The 22,129-nt window shown below is 41.2% G+C and overlaps 1 protein-coding gene across 1 annotated transcript in view; it reads right to left on the reverse strand.

The window, feature by feature from the left end:
- EPS15L1 (epidermal growth factor receptor pathway substrate 15 like 1) overlaps window positions 1–22,129 on the reverse strand; it is a 108,860-nt gene that overhangs the window by 55,094 nt on the left and 31,637 nt on the right. The window contains exons 15-21 of the mRNA XM_018568089.1: window positions 21,129–21,326; window positions 12,705–12,869; window positions 11,082–11,211; window positions 10,817–10,965; window positions 10,676–10,699; window positions 10,504–10,564; window positions 5,785–5,867 (exon numbers count right to left, since the gene is read on the reverse strand). Coding sequence (XP_018423591.1) covers window positions 5,785–5,867; window positions 10,504–10,564; window positions 10,676–10,699; window positions 10,817–10,965; window positions 11,082–11,211; window positions 12,705–12,869; window positions 21,129–21,326 — 810 coding nt within the window. The remainder of the gene's footprint in view (window positions 1–5,784; window positions 5,868–10,503; window positions 10,565–10,675; window positions 10,700–10,816; window positions 10,966–11,081; window positions 11,212–12,704; window positions 12,870–21,128; window positions 21,327–22,129) is intronic.

Genomic DNA, 22,129 nt, shown 5'->3' on the forward strand with positions numbered 1-22,129 from the left:
CTACTCTTAACATTTCTGCAAAAATCAGATCTTGTGTGTGCAGTCTAAAAAGAAATTCTCATGCAAAACTATATGCTAATTATATTAAAAAAACAAGCCTTGCTAAGCTGATCTCTACCATCAGTGGAGCAGTTTATCTGTGGTTACGCTGGCAGCGATGAGAAAGTTCTCATAAAGCAGAATTACTGATCTTGTGAGTTCTGGACATAAATAGAAGCAGCTACTAAAGGCTGCAGTTAACATTTTGCAGATAATATTAATAAAGACAAAATTGCCCAAGTTCAATGAACAAAGAAAATTGGTGTTCAATTTGCACCCCCTGACCTTAGTTTTTTTTGTTCTGCTGTTAAAATCAATTGCTTTTTTCTAAATACAGATATCCCCATTGCAAAGGAGGTTGGCCATACACGATACAATATTCTCTAGCGATGCAGTTGAACTCTGAGAAGATAGAACACGTGTGATGAAAAATCTTTTGATATGAAGACCAATCTGTCTGTGCAGCATATAAAAGTTCAGTCCCACCACAAAACCCTCAGCAAACAATGGCTGTGATGTTATTGTATTACAACGGTTATTTTTTTTATTTTGGTAGACACTAAAGAAAACATTATGCACCGTGGCCTGCAGAAAAAATGGTGTCTACACTAATCTTTTGACTGCCTTATAAATCCTGTAGTAGAGTGGTCAGGCATTTTCTTTTGCTTAGTGCAGCCCATCTTCTGAATTTAATCAGCCAGACCGGTGTGTAGACACAGTAATAAAATACTTTAGTTGTATATTCAATGGCAGGCAAGGTTTAACTTTATTAACATATCTGGCGCAGTGGCGTAGTGGTTAGCGGTCAAATCCCGGTCAGGACACTATCCGCATGGAATTTGCATGTTCTCCCTGTGCTTGTGTGGGTTTCTTCTGGGTACTCTGGTTTCCTCCAACACACAAAAGACATGCTTGAAAGTACATTGGCTCCTGTCTATATTGGTCCTGTATGTGAGATAGGGACCTTAGATTGTAAGCTCCTTGAAGGCAGAAACTGATGTGAATATGCAATATGTAAAGTGCTGCGTAAATTGTCAGCGCTATATACTGTAAATACCAATATTAAAAAAATATTCCAAAAGTCATTAGTTTTCATTCACTGCAGCAGCTGCGCCCAAATTATTTTGAGGTCTGGTTCACACCTAGGCGTTTGAAATTTTGAGCTGTTTTGACACTTTTGCATGATCACTGTGCGGAAATTGTGTAGTTCCCTCTGCATAGAGATGTCTATGGGACTAAAACCATGCGACAACTGCCCGCAAATAGCTCCTGCACCTTTTTGCACGACAGGAGATTTTGCCTGCGTTACGCAACGCAAAGGTGTGAAAAGCATCCATCGACTTAAATGCGAATCTGTGTTTTGCGCAATCTCATGCGACTAAATCCACATGCATAAAATCGCATAGATGTGAGCCAGGCCTTAGAAGATCACATTTGGAGATGTGCACAGACAAATCTGCAGCTTGTGTTTACCTGCAAGATATCCAGCTCCTGATAACGTGAGTAAAAATACGCTTCAAGATGACTTCTATTTCTACTGTTCAATAAAAGTGAGAGAAACACTCATGAACACATCAAATGTTTTGCAATAGGGGGATTTAACTCTGGGTTGCCTGCATTGAAGGTGTTTTTATTGTGCAACAAAGGTGGTACAATTTCCACAACAACTTTGTAGTTTAAGAGCTAGACCATACACACCTTTGATGTGCATGAGATAGGTTTCCTTTGCACAGAACTGTCTGGGTACAGAGTATTCCTCTCAAAGAAATCAAAGATGTTTTGCACCCGGTAATACTTTTTTTCACTTTCAAACAGTATTCTAACTAAATGTAAAACTCCACTTAACAGACGGTGGTATACACCTGCAACTGTTAGCCAGCTAAATCCATTACAAAAGTACAGCAAAAGTATATTCTGCCATAAGACTACAATGGCAAGGTGTGAGAGAAAACACAATTCCATATTTTTAACTGCATAAGCATGCACATAGAGTTGGTGCCCATGAAAGGAACAAAGAAGGCTAGTCATGCACTGTTGGAATGTCAGCCGATTAAAAGGAATTGGCTGAAATTCTTACAGTAGTAGGCCCTGCCGGCTCGACAAATGTCAATTACCCAATACAACCTTTATCGAAAGAGTCAAGCCAAAAAATTGTTAGCCGAATACCGACTGCAGCCCATCAGCCGGTCTCCTAAGCACTGTTCCCGATATCCTGTTTTAGAGTGGCTCTTTTCCCTTCCAGGGACCTATGGAGCCACACTTGTGTGCGCTAGTTAGCTGCTCCCTTGCTCCCTGCTCAACTTGCTCCCTGCTCCCCTCACCTTCCTCCTTTTTAAAAGCTAGTAGATGGGCAGCTCTCTCTTTCGGTCTTGTACTGGACAGGAAGTTCAGCGAAGTGAAGCTGAGAGAATTGGAGCCAGCTATCTGGAAACATGATGACTGTAAGTGTTTGTGCAAACATAAATACATTGTTGGGCAATGCATATTTGTTTGATCTGTATTCATTGACAAAAGGTTTGAGAGTTTAAAACTACTTTAAACGATTCAATATACACGGACAATGACACATTTACAAAAAAACAGTGCCCATGGAAGTGGTTCTCCACCTAGCCTTTACTTCAGTTTCCCCCATCTTTAGCCCATCTAAAAGGATCTTTTTGCACTTGACATTATATGCTTCTCATGCATTTTGTACCGATTGTGCATCCAGGACCACACATCTTGTATGAATCATTGAGTGGGATTATGGATCACATGAAGTTTAGCCACGGTGTGCACAATATCGATGAATTATTAGATGGATTAGGCCCCATTCACAACTGACCGTTTTGTAGCGCGTCCTACGCTCGATGAACGCTCTACAAAACGGTCAAAAAAATAAATAGCATTGTAGTCAATGGTATCGTTCCCACCTGTCCGTATTTCCGCCCGTCCCGAACGCACTACAAAACGGCCCACGCATGAAAAGGTCCCGGAGCGTTTTTTGCTGCGTATTGGTCCGTTTTGTAGGGCGTTTTCCATTTGTATACTGCCAAGTAGCCTTTGGAATCGCGCGACGGTCGCGCGACTTTTTTACCGCGAATCGCGGTAAAAAAACCGCGTGACGGTCGTGCGACAGACGCGCATATTACAATACGCATAGGTGTGAATGGGGCCTTAAGTATTGCTTTACATAGAAAAATGGACTGACAGAGCACTCTGCAAACATGCATGACTGGATCACCCAAGTGTACATGTTTACAACAAGACAGGCCAAAGAGCGGTGCACTCAGACAGCACCATTGGCAGCTTATGTGGTGGGACACAACAGCAATATGTTAAAAACATCTGTTCGAGCCAATCTGAATATCCTGTTGAATAGTCCCCCTGGATGTCTGGTGCAATATGCTAGCACACAGAAATGCTGAATGTCACCTAATCTGTGTGACATTCAGCATTTGACCCAGGCAACAGTCATGTCATGTGTATCTTAACAATATATAAAATAAGAAAAAAAACAATTCTCCATTATTAAAGTGTACGTCTGGGCAAAGTAAAAGTTTAAAAAAAAAGCACATATTCAATACATTTGTGCAAAACATGCACATCTCCCCAAGTTTCATCTCTTTAAAAACACTGCAACTACAGAAGAAAATGTTAATCCTGCAAGATATCCACTAAGCTCTTCACTTCCTGCAGTAAACTGACAATGGTGGCTCTGCTGCACTGCAATCCCAAGCAGTGTTGTCAGCCTTGTCTGAGTCCTCAAATGCTAGACTACAGAACACCTTCCCCCCCTAATATTATGGAGTGGGGGGTGTTCTGAATTCCAGCAGGGAAGACATTAGGCAGGGCTAACAAAACTGTCCTGGATTTCAGTGCAGCAAAGGCAGTGTTGTCAACACACGACAGGAAGTTAGGAGCCGATGGATTTCTGGCAGAATCACTGGGTATTTCTCTGTGCTTGCAGCTTTTTGAAAAAGAGAAAAAGCACGGGGATTGTGCATGTACTGCAGGAATGTACTGAATATGTTTTTATTCTGCATACACCTACACTTTATCACAATGTTCCACATCAAACATTTAAATTTCACTTTAAAGCCACATAAAGGAATCAGGTACAGACCCCTTTACATGTCTAAGGAACACCGACTTAGTATAAATAATGCTGCTTAAAAACTTTTGGGGGGGGTGCTTGTTTTTTAAAACCTAATTTCAGTTCATTAGAAGTACAATGTAGGTTAACGATCAACAGAGAATATTTCTGTGAAAACAAGCTAGAATCTCATAGATAAAACCACATTTGCCTTGTTTATTACACCTTACAAGTATAACTTTGAAGTGGTGGGAGAGATACTAGAGAGCTCAAGCTTTCAGTATGAGCAGACTGTGGAAGCTTAGTGTGGTAATGGTGACACCTAGTGATGAACAAAAATAAGTCACGAGACCTGCAAAGACATTATACACTATTCCTATTAAAGCAGAATTCTGGACAAACAGCTACATACACAGTTCAAACACTTATATTTACTGTTTTAACTGCCCAAAATCGTTGTCATTTGGGGCAGGCATTCTTGTAATGCATGCATCTCTTCTTTTCAGCATAACTCTGCTACTTCCTGGTTGGCCATTAAAGTTTATGGCCTGTCTGCTCACCGGACAGAGGTAGAGATGCAGATTAATTGAGCAATAATAGTGCTGGAGGCAGATACCGTGTTTCCCCGAAAATAAGACACTGTCTTATATTTTATTTGGCTCAAAAAAACACACTAGGTCTTATTTTCGGGGTAGGTCTTATTTTTCTTTTTAATGTACAACAATCTACACTTATTCATGTACAAAAATATGGTGATCAGGGGTGCCGTACCTTTACAAGAGCATTTTGCTAACCAATCGCTGGCCAGAATGAGCGAAGTGCACTTTCACTATCGATTCCTCACAGGCGGAGCACATTTGGTATCACTCCTCCTGTGACAGGAGACGGCGCTATAGAGGAAGCATCGGCTTATGCAGCTCTGCTCCCTCCAGTGCCGCCTCGCCTCCTCTAGCGCTGGGTTCGTTGGCACCGCTGATTCTCTCCTGCCTCTCCCGCGGCTCTTCAAGTTCCCCCTTATGCCACCACCGGCCCTGGGAATTGTCACAACTAGGTCTTATTTTCGGGGTAGGACTTATATTTTAGAAATTCCCAAAAATAGTACTAGGTCTTATTTTCGGGTAGGTGACATACCTATCTGCAGGACCGCGAGCAGGACAGTGTCACAGACAAAATCTGGAGTAGTTGTCCACAGTAACCAGAGAGTCTGATTGGTTGCCGTGGGCAACTGCTCCAGATTCTGTCTGATCCAGTTTTGATAAATTCCCCATAGTGTGTGTATCAATACTATAGACCAAGTCTGAAGACTCTTTCTAGTTACTACAATTTGACTTTAATAGTATATATGGTTAATTATATTTAAGTAGTGTGCACATTTCTTTTTCACAGCATATGCTGCAGAGGTTTGTGAAAATGTAGGATATATATTATGACAGCTATTTATATTGAGCCTACTAGCTCGTTATATCAACCTTAGGGCAGCCCTCTATATTTCTTGTTGAAAAAAATAAACAGATTGCCACTCAAAATGTCATTATGGTTCATATAAGCTACTTTATATCTTGTACTGTTGATTTTGACATAATAAAATAGTATTTTCTATAAAATAATAACACAGTGTACTTAGCTGTGTGCTCAGAGTTCCCATTTTAAATACAAAAACCTCTACTTACCTTGGCCATGTGGCTAAAGTCTGCAAAGCTTTCATTACTGTTGAATGCACTGCTTCCAAAGGGGTCCAGAGTTCCAAATGGGTCTATAACACAAGCAGTAAGTTTACAAAAGGGCCACCACCACCACACAAAAGGAAAATGCATTTTATGCTGAGATAGCATATAGTGGTTTTCAAGTCTGTTTTAATAAGAATTTGTGTTTAGAGCTGAAATAATATATTAAAAAAATATAATATAATTAATGTAACTCTCTCTATCGCTATATCTATCTCTATCTCTCTCTATATATCTATCCTTCCCTATAGCTCTCTCTCTCTCTCTCTCTCTACACATAAAGGTACATACACAGTACAACAGCTGTATAAACCTACTTTTACATTTTCATTGCACTCATCTATCTACTGATGTGAAGATATTACCATAATAATACCGAAGTGTATAGGTACTTAGATTATGTAATAGTAAAGTTATATAAAAATCGTAGTCTATTCTCGCTTATAGATACCTCATCAACATATATATTGTGACAGCTGCAGTGAGAAACCAGAGGACATGTGAATTATTCCTCTAACCAAACAATATAAAACAAACAAAGTGCACCGCGCTATCTCCCCCCTTTACAATCCTCCCCGCCAAAAGCACAGCAAAGGATTGGTATGTTCTAATCCAACAACAGGTAAGACCTGCTAATGATCTAAGTGATACACCTGGTGGTGTAATTTTACCATGGAGAGCTTGAGAGGTGGATATGCGCACATCGGATGTGACCGGTCTTTATGTATAGTGCTGATTTGCATCATTTTTGTATGTATGTTTTTTACAATTTTGCACAATAAATATATCTAAGGATGTTATGCTATGTGCATTTTTTCTGATTTTTGCATATCTGGAAATTAACAACACCCTGATCGATACCAAATTTTGTGAGATTCTGGTGAGGAGATTACTCTCACAAGGAAATGAGGGGATAAAATAATTAATAATAAACCGCATGGAAAAATCATGGTTGTGAGTGGAATTTCAATAGAGATCTAAATACCATAAAGGAGGGGAGCCGAGCAGGTATTTTAAGGATGGCTTCTATAATCTGGAGGATCTGGTGAGTGGATAAGAAAAGATAGATTACACAAAGGTGGAACACAGGAAAAATACCTTTCAATCGGAACTAATTTATTCCTGCAGCTATGTTTATGAACTTTTGCACTTTATGATAGTATAATCACTCTGTTTATATAGATGCATTGGCTGTTTGATAATGTTTGGGGCACTGATTTATATTCACTTGTTGGATTAGAGCATACCAATCCTTCACTGTGCTTTTGGCGGAGAGGATTGTAAAGGTTGGAGAAAGCTCGGTGCACTTTGTTTTATATAATAATAACAACGTTGGATTAGAAAGGATACAAGCTGATAGTGAGGTGAAGTAAATGTTTAACACAAAGGGATGCATTTATAAAACATCATTGAGTCCCTGTTCATACCTAGGTGTTTTATCACTCAAAAGGTAAGCACGACAAAGCGCTCAAGACAAGGAATCCCATTCATTTCAATGGCCCCTGTTCACACCTGAGTGTTTTGTCTCAAGCAGAAAACCATGTGTCGCTGGAAAAAGTACGTGAGCTACATTTTTGCATATTGCAGCACTTTTTGGTCCCATAGACTTTAATGGGAAGCTTCATAGGACAGAGTGCTCAGGTGTGACCAGGGGCCATAGAAAAAAATGGGATTACTTGTCTTGAGTGTTTTGTCTCGCTTAACTTTGAGCAACAAAATGCCTATGTGTGAAGAGAGCCTTAACAAAAAATAGGCACATTTCTGAGCTTTACTAAATATACTCTGAAACTATATACAGTTTTGCTTATGCAAGATTGAAAAAACATTAATCTATGATTGGGATCAAATACCGGGGTCAATAAAGGAGCTCTTTATTATTTCCAAATAAACTGAATGTCTAGTGTAAGATCAATCCCAAACTAACAACTGGAATGTTAATAGTATCTGGGAAATATCGCAACTATGCTTACGTCAAAAGTCCATTTAATCTACCTTATGGTTAACCAATTCACTTTAAAGGACTATGTCCCCAAAAACAAATACTCACCTACCATTTACTCCCTTCACTATTCACCCGCCAGAAGTAAAGAAAATAGCTGGTTCTTCTGGGTTTTTATAAGCAGGTTAGAAAGTGACTATATGCTGTGAAAAAAATGTAATGCTGACACATCGCTACATCAGGCTTCCTGCATGGGAGAGACAGCAAGAAGCGTGCAGGAACAGTGAGGGGAATTCATCAAGGCTGGAGCAGACAAAATCTGGAGCAGCTGTGTACTGCAACCAATCAGCATCCACCTTTCATTTTCAATATTAACTAAGCAAACTGAAGAAAAAAGCTGATTGGTTACCCTGGGCAACTGCTCCAGATTTTGTCTGCTCCAGTTTTGAGAAATTCCCCTCAATAAAAAAAATAAAAAATAAACATAACGGCTTCCCAGACTTCCAGCTTACAGACAAAGGTGGGATGGTTGGCCTGGGATGGAGCAGCTTCTGTGGAACTACAATTCCTGGCATGTTGAGATTTTGGTTTCCACCACATAAGTCATGCCTGGTATAGTATTTACACATACGAAGTCTCACATGCTTGCAAATACAGTATATGGACAAACGTTTGTGGCTACCTAACCATCACGCCAATTTGAGCGTGTTGGACATTCTACTGCAAAACCATGAGCATTATATGAAGGTCCCCCTCCCCCTTTTGTGGCTATAACAGTCTTCCACTTCTAGGAAGGCTTTCCACCAGATTGCGGAGTGTGCCAGTGGAAATTTGTGCCCAGTTAACCAAATGAGTATTTGTGAGGTCAGGTATGGATGTTGGACAAGAAAACGTGGGCCGCCATCTGCATTTCAATTCATCCTAATGGTGTTCAATAGGGCTTAGGTCAAGACTCTGTGCAGGCCACTCAAGGCCTCCTCAACAAACATGTTTTTATGGACCGAACTTTGTGCATAGGCGCCTTTTTAGAACAGAAAAGGGCCTTTTCTAAATGGTTACCACAAGGTTGGTAGAGTACAATTGCTGAAAATGTCTTTGTATGCTGTAGCATTAGCAGAACCCTTCATGGGAAACCGCTGAACGCAATAATATGAAGAGGTATCTACATATGTTTGCCCATAGTAATTGTGACGGTCAGGTGATGACATACAATGTGCATCTCATTTCTACCTGCTGTGTTACAAGAAATGCAGGTAATCTGACGCTATGCACAGCAGGTAAAATATGCATAATGTGAATTTCCATTTCTGCAGAAAGTAGGAGTGTCCTTGGCTGTATAAATAAAAAACAATTGTGTCATCAATCAAATGCACTATCTCCCAAACGGCCGAGTTTTTACTACTCGTCTCCTCCTTCGGGAGTTGCTTTCAACCACACCACAAGCCCTATGCATCTTTGTGCAGACCGCTGTCTCATAATACCTCCAGGAGTTTTGTTATTTACATATGTTTCGATCTTCTGAACAAGCTGTTCCAGCTCCAAAAGGTGGACAGCATGACTCGGGCTACAAAAGGTCCAGAAACGTCACCAGCACACAATTTAGACGGGGGAAAAAATCAATTTAATGACACTTGTAGTCATTCAAATGCTAACGTTTTCAGGGCCTCACAGGTCCCCTTCATCAGGCTCAGAATGACGTCAAAATGGTGTGCTGGTGACGTTTCTGGGCTCTATGTGACATTCACGGTGCCACACCTGGTCATTTCAAGCACCCGCCTGATCTTTCAGGTTTATTCTTGGGAATTGGTAAGGAGTGCAACAGGACATATCTATATCAGTCTACAAAGGGGCACAGTTACTTTCTCCCTACTTTTCTAAAGGGAGGAGAAAATTAAAGCCTACAAAAGGCATCCCTTCAAGTTCAGGACTTCAGTCCTCAACTCACAATTTTACAGGAGTGGTGTACAGCAAGGTTTATTGGAGGAGTAATGACTTGATGGGCAACTATTAAAGGACTGCCTCCAGGAAGCTAAAACCATGGAAGAGGAAAAAAAAACCTTTAAAAAAGGAAAAGAAAAAAAGTGTACACAATGAATGAAATATTTAGAATAATGTCCTAAACTACAGGTAGAAATATACATCCATTTGGGGACAATAAACAATATAAAAAAACATGTCTTAGGAATGATTTTAAAGACATACTGTGATTGCAGGGCTTCATGGACTCACTCCCTGAGGGGGCATCACCATGGTGCTCCACATCTGCAGTGTAATAATGCAGGGAATGGTGTCACTGTCATCATAATAGCGTCACTCTCTGCATCACTGTAGCGCCCACCACCGGGAGAAGATCCGAAGAGGACCCTGTGCATCAGGGGGGGGGGGGGGGGGGGGGTTGAACTAGGAGTGGGGCTTTAAACATAAAGAAAATAAATATTGTAATACTGCTCCACCAATGCATCCTACTCAGCTTCATGCAGCAAACTCTCTTGGATTAATAAATCCAATAACGCTATTAAAATATGTGAGGGGAAAACATCACTTCTTTCCTTGTACTCAAAACATTGTTCTCTAGATCACTATACTTAGCCCTTGACATCACACACGGTCACATATTGACCTTTTTTAGCCTAAAGCCTTGCCCAAAAACCTAGCATTAACACCATGTTTCATCATAAAATCTATGGAATTAAAGTGCTGAACATGTTAACATAATGCCTACTCACCTGATTCTTTCTTTGGCAGTGTTGAAGAGGAGAAAGGATCTCTGCTCTCAAAAGGATCAGACTGTTGTGGAAGAAACAAATGCAAATTAGCAAATTGTTAAGTCTCAATCATTTAAATCATGGTTTACTATGAGAGGGACCAGTATTTCATCAATGGAGACATACTACTTACTAAAAGTGGGAATTGCCTTGAGACCTGTTGGTTACCATGGACAGAATTCTGGTTAACACAACAAATGCTCCATCTACACAAGATATAAAAAGGATATAGAAAGGGCTGTTAAATAAATCCATCTGGTTGGCTTTTTCTCACCTTTAATGGCAGGGTCATGGAGTGGACACTATTCTTTGTGAAAGGGTCAGCAGAAAAAGGATCACTTTTGCTGGGCTTCTGGAATGGGTCTTCAGTAGGGGGAGCATGAAAGGGATCACTTTCTTTAAAAGGATCATCGCCGAATGGATCTGATGGAAAAAAGGACCATTAACGCAGTGTGTAATGCAATGAGTATTAAACTCATCAGGTTATTTTATTTAGAATCCAACATGCATAGCTCTTTAGAACACTGTCATGAACCTACTGCTCTTGAATGGGTCTGCCCCTTTAAAAGGGTCTGCAGTAAAGGGATCTTCAGTCTGGAATGGGTCAGAGTAGAGGTCTTGGTTGTTGCTGTTGTTGAAAAGTTGGGATTTACTTTTAAATGGATCATCCTGCAGAAAAGAAAAATGAAGAATGAGCTATTTATAAATCAATTTGAGATTTTCCTGAAACAAACACAGCAATGAAAACTTGTCATATGCTTCATGTGTTTCCCATTAAGCAGTATTCATTATACTGCAAGCAGTTGAGCACTAAAGTAAAAGGGACATACATTAGAATGTTATGAGGAATGAAAAAACACATCATTAGCTTGGAACTTTCCTTGTTTGCACAAATAATCCAGTGTCAAGGTAAACCAAATCTACTTCTGAATTGTTGTCTTCCCGTTATATTACTAATCAATGAAACCTGCATTAATGAACCTGACGTCATGGAAAATACTTATAGGTATACATTCCACTCTTTCAGTGATCTGAAAGCAGTGGTCCTTGGCACACCCTTTCTTACAGGTAACGTAAGCGTACTGCAGAAGCAATAAGCTTACAACTTTCAAAACAAAGCTTTGAGGCAATAAATATAACTGCCAAGTTCAACGGCCCACTATAGTTCCGAGTTATGCTAGTATATAATCTTACATATAACCATGTTAAATTTAAAAAGTGTGTGTGTGTGTGTGTGTATAAGAGGGAGAGTCAAAAATTATTTTAATCAACTTTTAGAAAAGACAAATACATAATTGTTTGATATAATCTCCTTGCTTTTTAATACACGTTGCCCATCTGTCAACAAGCTTTTATATTCCCTCATTAAAAAATGTTTTAGGCTGAGCAAATGCACCACTATCTTAATTTCTCCATCAAAGGTGAATCTGCTTCCTTGTAGGGCTGCTTTCTGATTTGCAAATGATTTGCCATATAATCCACTGTCACCTGTCTATTCAACAGAATAATTTCACATGTACGCTCAATGTTGTCATCAGACGGGGCGCCCGGTTCCTTCTTGATGGCTAACACTTGCGCAAGCTTCCTTGAACTTCTCTATCCATCCATACACACTTCTTCATGACAAAACACTTTCTCCATACTGTGCACAAAGTCTTCGATAAATAACGCCACCACACACCCTCAGACCACACACAAAAAAAAAAAAAAATCACTGCACGCTGCTCTTCTTTCTTGCAAATCAAAAGTGGGGCATCCATTTTTTTCTCACACTTCAGTTACAAATGAACTGACATAACACGTTCACACCAGCACAGCAGTGACTGGGGAGACAGTAGCCTTGAACGGAAAGCGCTGTTTTAATGTAACCGGAGTGCAGATAATTTTTGGTGTGTGTGTGTATTAGTGATTGATTTCCTTTTACGGAAAGCGCTGTTTTAATGTAACCGGAGTGCAGATAATTTTTGGTGTGTGTGTGTATTAGTGATTGATTTCCTTTTAGTGAAGTGCTTATAAAGCAGGGTTTCTCAGAAGCCATTCATTTTATCCAGATCTGAAAAGTGAGAATTGGTAAGTCAATAGTGAACCAAATGGGCAATTATTAGAAAATGTTGGTTACCAGGAACCGCTTCTTTAGGACCTGAACCAGTGCTGTTTCTCACCGCTGATGTGGAAAGGTCCAGCCTCTCTCGTGAGGAAAATGTCTCAGCATCTGCAAGATTATTCAGACTGCCCCCATGATCTCCATTGAGAGCAGTGTTGTAGTGCTCAATGCTTTTGTTCATTTCTTGCTGACTCTCCTGAAGCTGTGATAATTTACTTCGGGCCTGAATAAAAGAGAAGCAGGTTAACTCATGTGCTAATAATGTCAAAGGAACAATGTAAATGCTACTATACTAAAGTCAACTGAAGAGTAAACAAAATTCAGATATACAGACATCTAACAGAACAATAGGCTGTGTGAAAGCAGAGGTCTCTCTGCAGCAGTCCCACAGTCCTCCGCTGGTTCAGAACTCTCCAATCAGCAAGAAGAGTGAGCTTTGCGGTGACCAAGTGTGAAGCATGTCAAAACGCAGCCCCCACACTAAACACAGTGTTCCAACTCTGTAGCCTGCCGCCTGTCCCTTGGAATTTGTGGCTTGTGTTAGAATGCAATTTGAATACCAATTTGGACTAAAATGAAAAAAGGAGACTTGCCTGCTGGACATGTCTCAAACACCCTCTACTGTATAAAATAAGAATACAAGAGCCACTGTACCAGATAAGCATTTGTAGGCGCAAGGAGGGACTCTGCATGGGACCCTTGGACACGAAAAAGGGAGTTAAAAATGGGTTTAGGAGCAGGTATCAAACTTTAACTAAACACAGAAATCCCGCCAACAAAGTGAAAACAAACAAATTATTTACTTGGGCATTTGCAAGTCACCAGTCTATGAAATTCACATAAACCCAGACTAAGTGAATGTAAGCTTCATATTATTTTACAAGGGTTTCCAATCAGTAAATGGATTTGCATTCTTGATAGCTGTCTGTTTAACCAGTTGACATCCGCGGTGTTAAACCCCCTTCCCATCCAGGCCATTTTTCAGTATTCAGCGCTGCGGTACTTTGACTGACATTTATTCCGTCATGCAGCGCTGTACTGAAATTAATTTTATACCCTTTTTTGGGGACAAATAGAGCTTTCTTTTGGTGGTATTTATTCACCACTGGGGTTTTTATTTTTTTACTATATTAAAAGGAAAAATCACCGAAATGTAAAAAAAAAAAACAGTTTCCCCTATATTAAATGATAAAACATTTATTATTACCCAATTTTTTGGTAAAATATAAAAGACGGGGTCACGTCGGGTAAAAAGACACCAAAAATGTCAAGCCTTAAAATTGCGTGCGCGCGCAAAACCTCAAAAAACGATAATACCCAAAATTGGCCATAGGCGACGCTTTAAAAGCTGTTACCGCTCATCAGTTTAGTGTTATCAGTGATTGATGGCCCTAAAATGATTGCTCTCACTGCGACGTTCGCGGCGATATGTCATGTGTAGCGCAATTGTAATTTTTGCGCGCTGGGGCACCGGACGCGTATTTACGTTTATAGGCGCGTAAACGTGGGGGTGGGGGAGTTAAACATTTTGGGGGGTTTTTTCCCCTTTTTTTATATCTGACTTTTATTTTATTTTACTTTTTTATATGTGACTTTTATTTATTTTTATTTATATTAATTTTTTTGCACTTATTGTTATTGCTACTATATAGGGGGAAAACAATCCACCTATATAATAGCAAAGGCACACTGACAGGTCCTCTTTATGGAGACATTAGGGGTCTCTAGGACCCCTAAAGTCACCTGTGGACCCCAAAAGAAGCTGATGAAGCAGATGCGGACGCAAACGAGCACATATAGGCGATTGGCGGGCTATGGACCCGCTGATCGCCTATATGTGAAACACCCGGTACCGGGTGTTTGCATTGGACGGGTCTTTTCTGCCCGTGCGTGCCCGCTAGGGGGCACGCGCGAGCAGAAAAAAAAATGCCGTCTGGCAACGGCAACCCGCCAATGCAGCAGTGCCGTCCGTCCGTTTTTCTACTACGGGCGGACGGCAAGAGGTTAAAGACCATATGTTCAGGTTAATACTTTTTTTTTTTTAAATCTTCATTTTTTTTCCAAATTTGTATTAGAGAGGCCAGGAATATGAGACATAAGCATACAATAATACACATGGTATACCAGATTTAAAGTGACACTAAACTCAGGAGTTAAGGCACTTGATTGCAATTTGAAGATAAACTATTAACAATACTGACCCTTATTAGTGTATCACTCAGCTGTAGATCCTCAAATCATCTCTGAAATGGTGCTGACACTGTCCTTCCTTCTGTAGTGAGCATGGTGTAGCCACCACTCCAAGCTCGCTCCCATGATGGACGACAATCTAGTTTAGTATTTGCATTGAGCCTGTAATCCACCGCGGAGCGAGCTTGGATCGGTGGCTACTTTACAACACACAGGGACCATGGGTAACAAAAGTAACCACCCTCCAGAAGGAAGGACAAGTCTTCCATACAATCAATCAAACCTTACTGAGCCACAGTGGTAATTGTGGTAAGACAGACTTCCTAGAAGATTGCTTGGGATAGGCATTATGGTGTAAGAGGAAGACAGCAGGGTCCCACAGGATCCATGAGCTTTTGGGTAATGCATTTCACTTCAGACCAGAAAGCTAGGAGTTTAGGGCAGGAATAAAATATATGGAGCAAGACTTCCACATGAATGCTTTAACAAAATGGGTTAAATAAGAATTGTATACCACAAATATTGGTGTTTATATTGCTGCCAATTACAGCAAGAAAAGCATGTGTTGTATCAAAAAAGTAGATGAGGAGGATGAGCACTAGACAAACCACATCCCTAAACATGCATTGTGACTTGAAAGGTTAAAAACAACATTCTCAGCGAATAAAAACTAGAGTAAATATAAATGTGCAGGTGGCATTTGTGGCTAGTGAGACAGAAAGTGTCTGGGGACGTTCCTGAACTTTGTACAACATATACCTCTATTATTTCAAACCACTGTACATTAAAAGGAAACTTTGAAATATGTAAGGCTACCATTGCTGATCCCCTTCTAAAAAGGCTAGTTGACTGCCCATCAAGCAGATCAACTAAACAGCTCTGATAATGAAAAATGTTTTACTGAGCTGCCTCCCCCCCTACACTCTTCACATACAGCCCAGTAGTTTATAATGGAGACTGCAGTATTTTCTAGGACTGAGAAAGCATATGCTGCACTGGCACATAAATATAAAATGCTAGTCATCTGGCTGTTTTGCAAATCTTCTGGCTTTAGGGCCTGTTTACACCATCTCCAGACTAGTGTTTTCTTACCTGCATCAAAAAGGCATGCACAGTAATTCTAATGGTTTAAAATGAGGCCAGTTCACACTGCTGCGTTCAGTTCCAGAGCTTTTTTTTTTGTTAAAGTACAGCATGCTGCATTTTTTCACATTGGAACGCATTTAAAACCCAAGCAAAACCAATAAAAAAATAAAAAAACGCACCGTACCACATCAAAAACATGCAGAAATGCCAGATCTGGTCTGGAGATGGTGTGAACCATCTCCAGAAAGTTTAGTCAAAACTTTTACTCTGCAAACGGGTGATTAAAAAGGTTTTGAAGCCCCGAAAAATGAGCAAGACAGCCAGGCAGCCAGCATTTTCAGAAATGAAAGTGAACAGCCCCACATTTCTTTTATCATACGGTCACCCTATATAAAAACACAATGGGTGGGCATTACCACCAGCTGTAAGCATGTGTGCATCAGCTGGCCCATTGCTGACTAGTAAGTGCACTCCCAGTACAGTGACTGAGCTGTCACTGACACTGTTTACGAATGGGAGCTGGTGGGACGGGCTCCCGATAAGGAGACTACTCTGCCATCCGATCACAGTGATCACATGCTAGGGAAGCCAGTCTCCAATTCCCAGCGTGAACATCCCTTAAGGATGCTGGGAGTCGGCGCCAAGGGGTTAAGAAACATGTTTTAAAACAATGTAATTGTATGGTCATTTTACATTAAAAATGCAATTTTATCTGGAGGAATCGTAGAGAGAATAGAGGCTGTTTTCTGATGGATATTAGTTGTATTAAAAAGGTAGGAAATTAGTGATGGTGCATATATATATTTTTTAAACCTTGCCTTGTGACAAATTCAAGTAATATATTGATATTGAGTTGCCCTTCTCTATATGTGTGTATATCTATAGATATATAGATCTATAGATCTATATATCTATATATGTAATTGGTTGGGGGAAAAGCAAGTTATTTAACAGATTCCTAGAATGGCGAGTTTAAACCACTTGCTGACCAGGTGTTAAATCTCCTTCCTGGCCAGGCCATTTTTCAGTGTTCAGCGCTGAAGTACTTTGACTGACATTTATTCCGTCATGCAACGCTGTACTGAAATCAATTTTATATCATGTTTTGAGGACACATATCGTTTTCTTTTGGTGGTATTTAATCACCACTATGGGTTTTATTTTTTACCATATAACGAAAAAAGTACCTTACATTTCGGTAAAAAAAAATTTCCCCCCTACGTTATGTTATAAAACATTACTATTACCGAAAATGTTGAAACAAAATAGACACCAGACCTGTGAAGCCTTAAAATTGCGCACGCCTGCAAAATTGCAGAAAACGACCACACCCAATATTGGCCATAGGCGACGCTTTAAAAGCTTTTATCGCTCATCAGTTTAGTTTTAACAGTGATTGATGGCCCTAAAATTATTACTCTCACTACGACGTTTGCGATATGTGCGGCTCAATAGGCGGAATCATCGTTTTTGCACGTAGGCGCACCCAACTCATGTTTGCGCATGTATGTGGGGGGCAGGGGACTTTTTTATGCTTTAAATTTAATTTTTTACATTTAACTTTATTGCTATCACATAGGGTACTTTGCCTCATTGTGGGGCCAATGGACCGGGCCATGTACTGTAAAACCTTGGATGAGAACCTCCTTCCCTCAGCCAGAACACTGAAGAAGGGTCATGGATGGGTCTTTCAGCATGACAATGATCCAAAACATACCACCAAGGCAATAAAGCAGTGGCTCAAGAAGAAGCACATTGTGGCTTAGCCAGTCTCCAGACCTTAATCCTATAGAAAATGTATGGAGGGAGCTGAAGCTTCAAGTTGCCAAGCGACAGCCAGGAAACCTTAAGGATTTAGAGAAGATCCGTAAAGAGTGGACCAAAATCCCTCCTGAGATGTGTGCAAACCTGGTAACCAACTACGTCTTACCTGTGTGCTTGCCAACAAGGTTTCTCCACCAAGTACTAAGTCATGTTTTGCTTGGGGATCAAATACTTATTTTACTCACTGAACTGCAACTCAATTTATAACATTTGTATCGTGTTTTTTCTGGTTGATATTCTGTCTCTATCATTTAAAATACACCTATGATAAAACATTATAGACCTTTCATTTCTTTGTAAATGGGCAAACTTACAAAATCTACAGGGGATCAAATAATTATTTGCTACACTGTCTATATAATGAAAAAACAGGGACATAACCCCAACCGTGGGATTTAATATATTGGTTTCCAAGGACACCTCTCCAATAAAACAGCCAACTGAGCTCAGAGTCACCTTTAAGTTTTGCTGATTACATTTTTGGTTATCATATATTACATAGGGGGTTTAGTTCTTAGTCCTTTTTCAGGGCTCTTTTTAGTCTGTTGCAAGTGCTGTAACCGTTACATGCCTAAATACACCAACCCAGTCACTGCATGTCTCACTGGGCTAAACTTAATTCTCATCTTTGAACAAATATGTTTTCAATAATACCGTACATCCGAGCCTATTGGCTCATATAGGTTGAAGAGAAAATGATATCATCCAAATAGATATTATAGGATTACTCTAATCCAGCATAACCAAATCCATAATGTGTGGTAACTATTGCAGACGCTCGGTCGCGAGGCACTCCCTTTTGTTTATTTTCGGCGGACGCCGAGAAGGCCTTCGATCGAGTAGGGTGGTCCTTTCTGCGGGCCTCCCTACTTCAGACGGGCTTCCCTACAGATTTTGTGGATAAAATTATGGCACTTTATTGCTGACCCCACGCCAAGGTACGGGTGAACGGGGTGCTTTCGGCCCCGTTCCAAATACACAATGGCACCCGGCAGGGCTGCTCCCTGTCCCCATTACTTTACATCCTGGTCATGGAACGCCTGGCAAATGCTCTTCGACTCAATCAATCCATTCAAGGCCTCTCAATAGGCAAACAAGTCCATAAAATGGGGTTATATGCTGACGACCTATTATTGTACCTTTCCGACCCACTGGTGGCTCTACCCTCGGTGTTGGAAGAATGTAAAATATTTGGGGGTCTATCTAATTACCGGGTGAACGTGCAAAAGTGCGAACTTCTAGACGTATCCCTTACCCCTGCGGAACGGGATAGCCTCCGGAACTCACTTCCCTTTCGAGTGCGGTCAGATTACATTACCTGCCTAGGGGTTAAGGTGCCAGCCACTTTGTCGGACCTATACTTGCTTAATTACACCCCACTGTTACAATCCATAGAAGACACTCTTGCCTCCTGGATGAACCTACACCATACCTGGTTTGGCAGAATCGCATTGTTTAAGATGCATCTGCTACCTCGATGCCTCTATCTGTTCCAAACCCTTCCTATTGGTCTCCCGATCCGCTTCTTTAAACGCATCCGCTCGGCGGTCCTACGATACATTTGGAGGAATAAGAAGCCCAGACTGCAATATACTATCTTGATAAAGAAGAAGGAACATGGGGGCGCCGCTCTCCCGGACTTAGAGACTTATTACAGGGCCACTCATCTATCCCATCTGGCAGCCTGGTTTGACTCCCGCGACCCGGCGTTGTGGGTCACCCTGGAACGTGACCTTTCCCCGGTACTGTTATTCACACTTCCGTGGTTACCGACTGCTCTTCGACCGCGAGGCTCGGGTCTTCCCTTTTTTCCACCCCTGGTGTTACGGGTGTGGAACACCACGATTTCCAGATATAGCCTATCTACGTCTCAGCCCCCAATGACCCCGATCCTTGCCAACCCGGATTTCCCGGCAGGATATGGAGTTCCCACCTTTTTGTGCTGGAAGATCTCTGAACCTTGTTATGTATTTCAGAGTCTGTTGGGAACCACCCTGCAGCCACTAGCATCCCTGCCTGGCCCCAACCTGCTTCCGCGAACCTCTTGGCTGGCCTACTTTCAACTCTGACATTTTGTGGACGCACTGTCCGTATCGGGCGCTCTCTATAGGCCTCTCACTTTTTTTGAGGACCTATGTGCCACTGGTCTACCAATCCAACGCCCAGTTTCGCTACTTTACCAAGCTTTAAATCACCGCGCACAGCGGAGATTCCCTGTACTTCTTCTCCGCCTGGGAACAGGAGATGGGAATCGTCCTCTCGGAGGATGATCGTCACAAATGTCTATGCTTTACACACAAACTCTGCATGTCAACTTATGCACAAGAACGGAACTTTAAAAATTGTTGACCCGATGGTATAGATCCCTGGTTAGAATGCACCAGATCTCCTCCACTTACCCAGACAACTGCTGGAGATGCCAGGCTGGACTTGGCACGTTAGCCCATGTGTGGTGGAGTTGCCCTCTGCTTCTGCCCTTTTGGCGAGTTATCTCACATATCTACTCCAGAGTTACTTCCATTGACCTGCACATTACACCGGAAATGGCTCTATTATCGTTTTTTCCGGGCTCTATCTCTAAGGTGAAGAAATCCTTGCTTAGATTCTTTATCATTGCTGCCAGAGCCTTAATCCCTCGCCATTGGAACTCCACTGTCATTCCACCAGTTGCGGAATGGACAGCAGAGATGTGCCGCCTGATGAGATCGGAGGAGCTCATTGCAGAAAGAGCTGACCAATCTGATACCTTTCTGACCAGATGGATGTCATGGATTTTGTTCCTGGATACGGAGGAGTTTCAGTCACTGCGGTGAGTCCACATAGATCCCTCTAACACTCCAACCAACCTGGGGACAACTTCGTAGGTCCCCCCTCATTCCACCACTCACTTACTAAAGCGGTGTGCGGACATAAGAATTGGTCCGCCTCCGACAGTGGGGTGACGGTCTTAGCCTAGCATGGTGGCACACTTTAAATTGTGCCTAGCTCAGGGATTTCACAGGTGCCTACACCATGAGTGCCTTCTATGCTATAAGACCCGGACTTAATATATAATTTATGAGACCTCGGTTTATGTGCTGTATGTACGTCCTTTGTTTTTGTTGTTGTATCGATATTATTTTGTCTCTGTAAAAACCTCAATAAAACTTTATTTCTGAACAAAAAAAACTATTGCAGAATTATCTCCAAAAACCTGTGTTCATGAGATTGTTGTTAGGACATGCTTCAATGAGCACAAGCATTGTTCATAGGAAAAATGTACTAATATCCTTCATATGGCATAACAAACAGGCATAGGAACATTTCCTGGGGAGCAGAGTGTTTCCAGGGTAAAGTTTAAAGAGGATTTTTAACTTAATTCACTCATTAAACCAAGAGTTACCTGGTTGATCTCCTCTTGCGTGGATTTTAATGATTTAATAATGGTTTCTAGTTGAACTTTGCCAGCCTGAATACTCTGCTCCAGTTGAGTCTCCTCCTGCTGCAATCTGTTGAGTTCTGATTTGGCTCTGTTAAGTTCTTCCTCTTGTGCCTGCACATCGGACTCCTGGGACTGAATCTGTACCTTTAGAGAAGAAATCTACAAGAGAGAAGCAGGTATTTACAGCAAAACATTCTAAAGAATATACAACAAAATACATACTGTGATTATCTTGCCATCATTTTGCAGTGCATGAATGGAACGCCGAATATAAATAAGTCTATAATTTGACCGCAAACTAAGGGTACATATATTACGTTGCAATGTGTTTACCGTGGAATTGCCTTTGCTGATTTATGGTGAACTCATATAAATCAGTGTTTCAGATTCTAAATTGCTGTGTACTATCAGCATAAACTTTAATATGTCTGGTGCCCCCTATAGTCCTACCACTTCAATACTGTTGTTAAATACTGGATTATATATACAGGGGTGCGCAACGACTGGGACATGAAGGTCCGTGTGCCAGGCAGGAGGGTTTTTTTCTACATTTAGCCCAGCTGTGGGCAAGCAGGGCTAAATGTAGAGCAGGGGAGCTGTCGCTCATTTTGTACAAGTGATCTTGGCATCTGTACAGCCGCCCAGGTCACTTGCAGCAGCCGGCTTGTTCCCCACCCACTCTGGCCCCCTCTCACTCCCTGCAATACTTACCTTTCGGCAAACGGTCCTTCCCCTCTGCTGAACCGGTAGTGTACTATCCGTACCCCCGTCCTGTGCAGCCCTGTGCTATGAATTTTTAATTTCACTCACAAATTGCAAACACTCATTGGTCAATGCAGTCACCTGACCACACTGACCAATAAGAAGCGGTTCTTAGCACAGGTAAATATAATTTTGATGAAAAAAAATACTTTTTTGTATCACAAGTAGGTTGTCATAATTGTCATAGGGACAGGAAGATT

Source organism: Nanorana parkeri, unplaced genomic scaffold (assembly GCF_000935625.1).
Source record: "Nanorana parkeri isolate BGI_ZX_2015 unplaced genomic scaffold, ASM93562v1 scaffold1135, whole genome shotgun sequence".
Taxonomy (NCBI): domain Eukaryota; kingdom Metazoa; phylum Chordata; class Amphibia; order Anura; family Dicroglossidae; genus Nanorana; species Nanorana parkeri.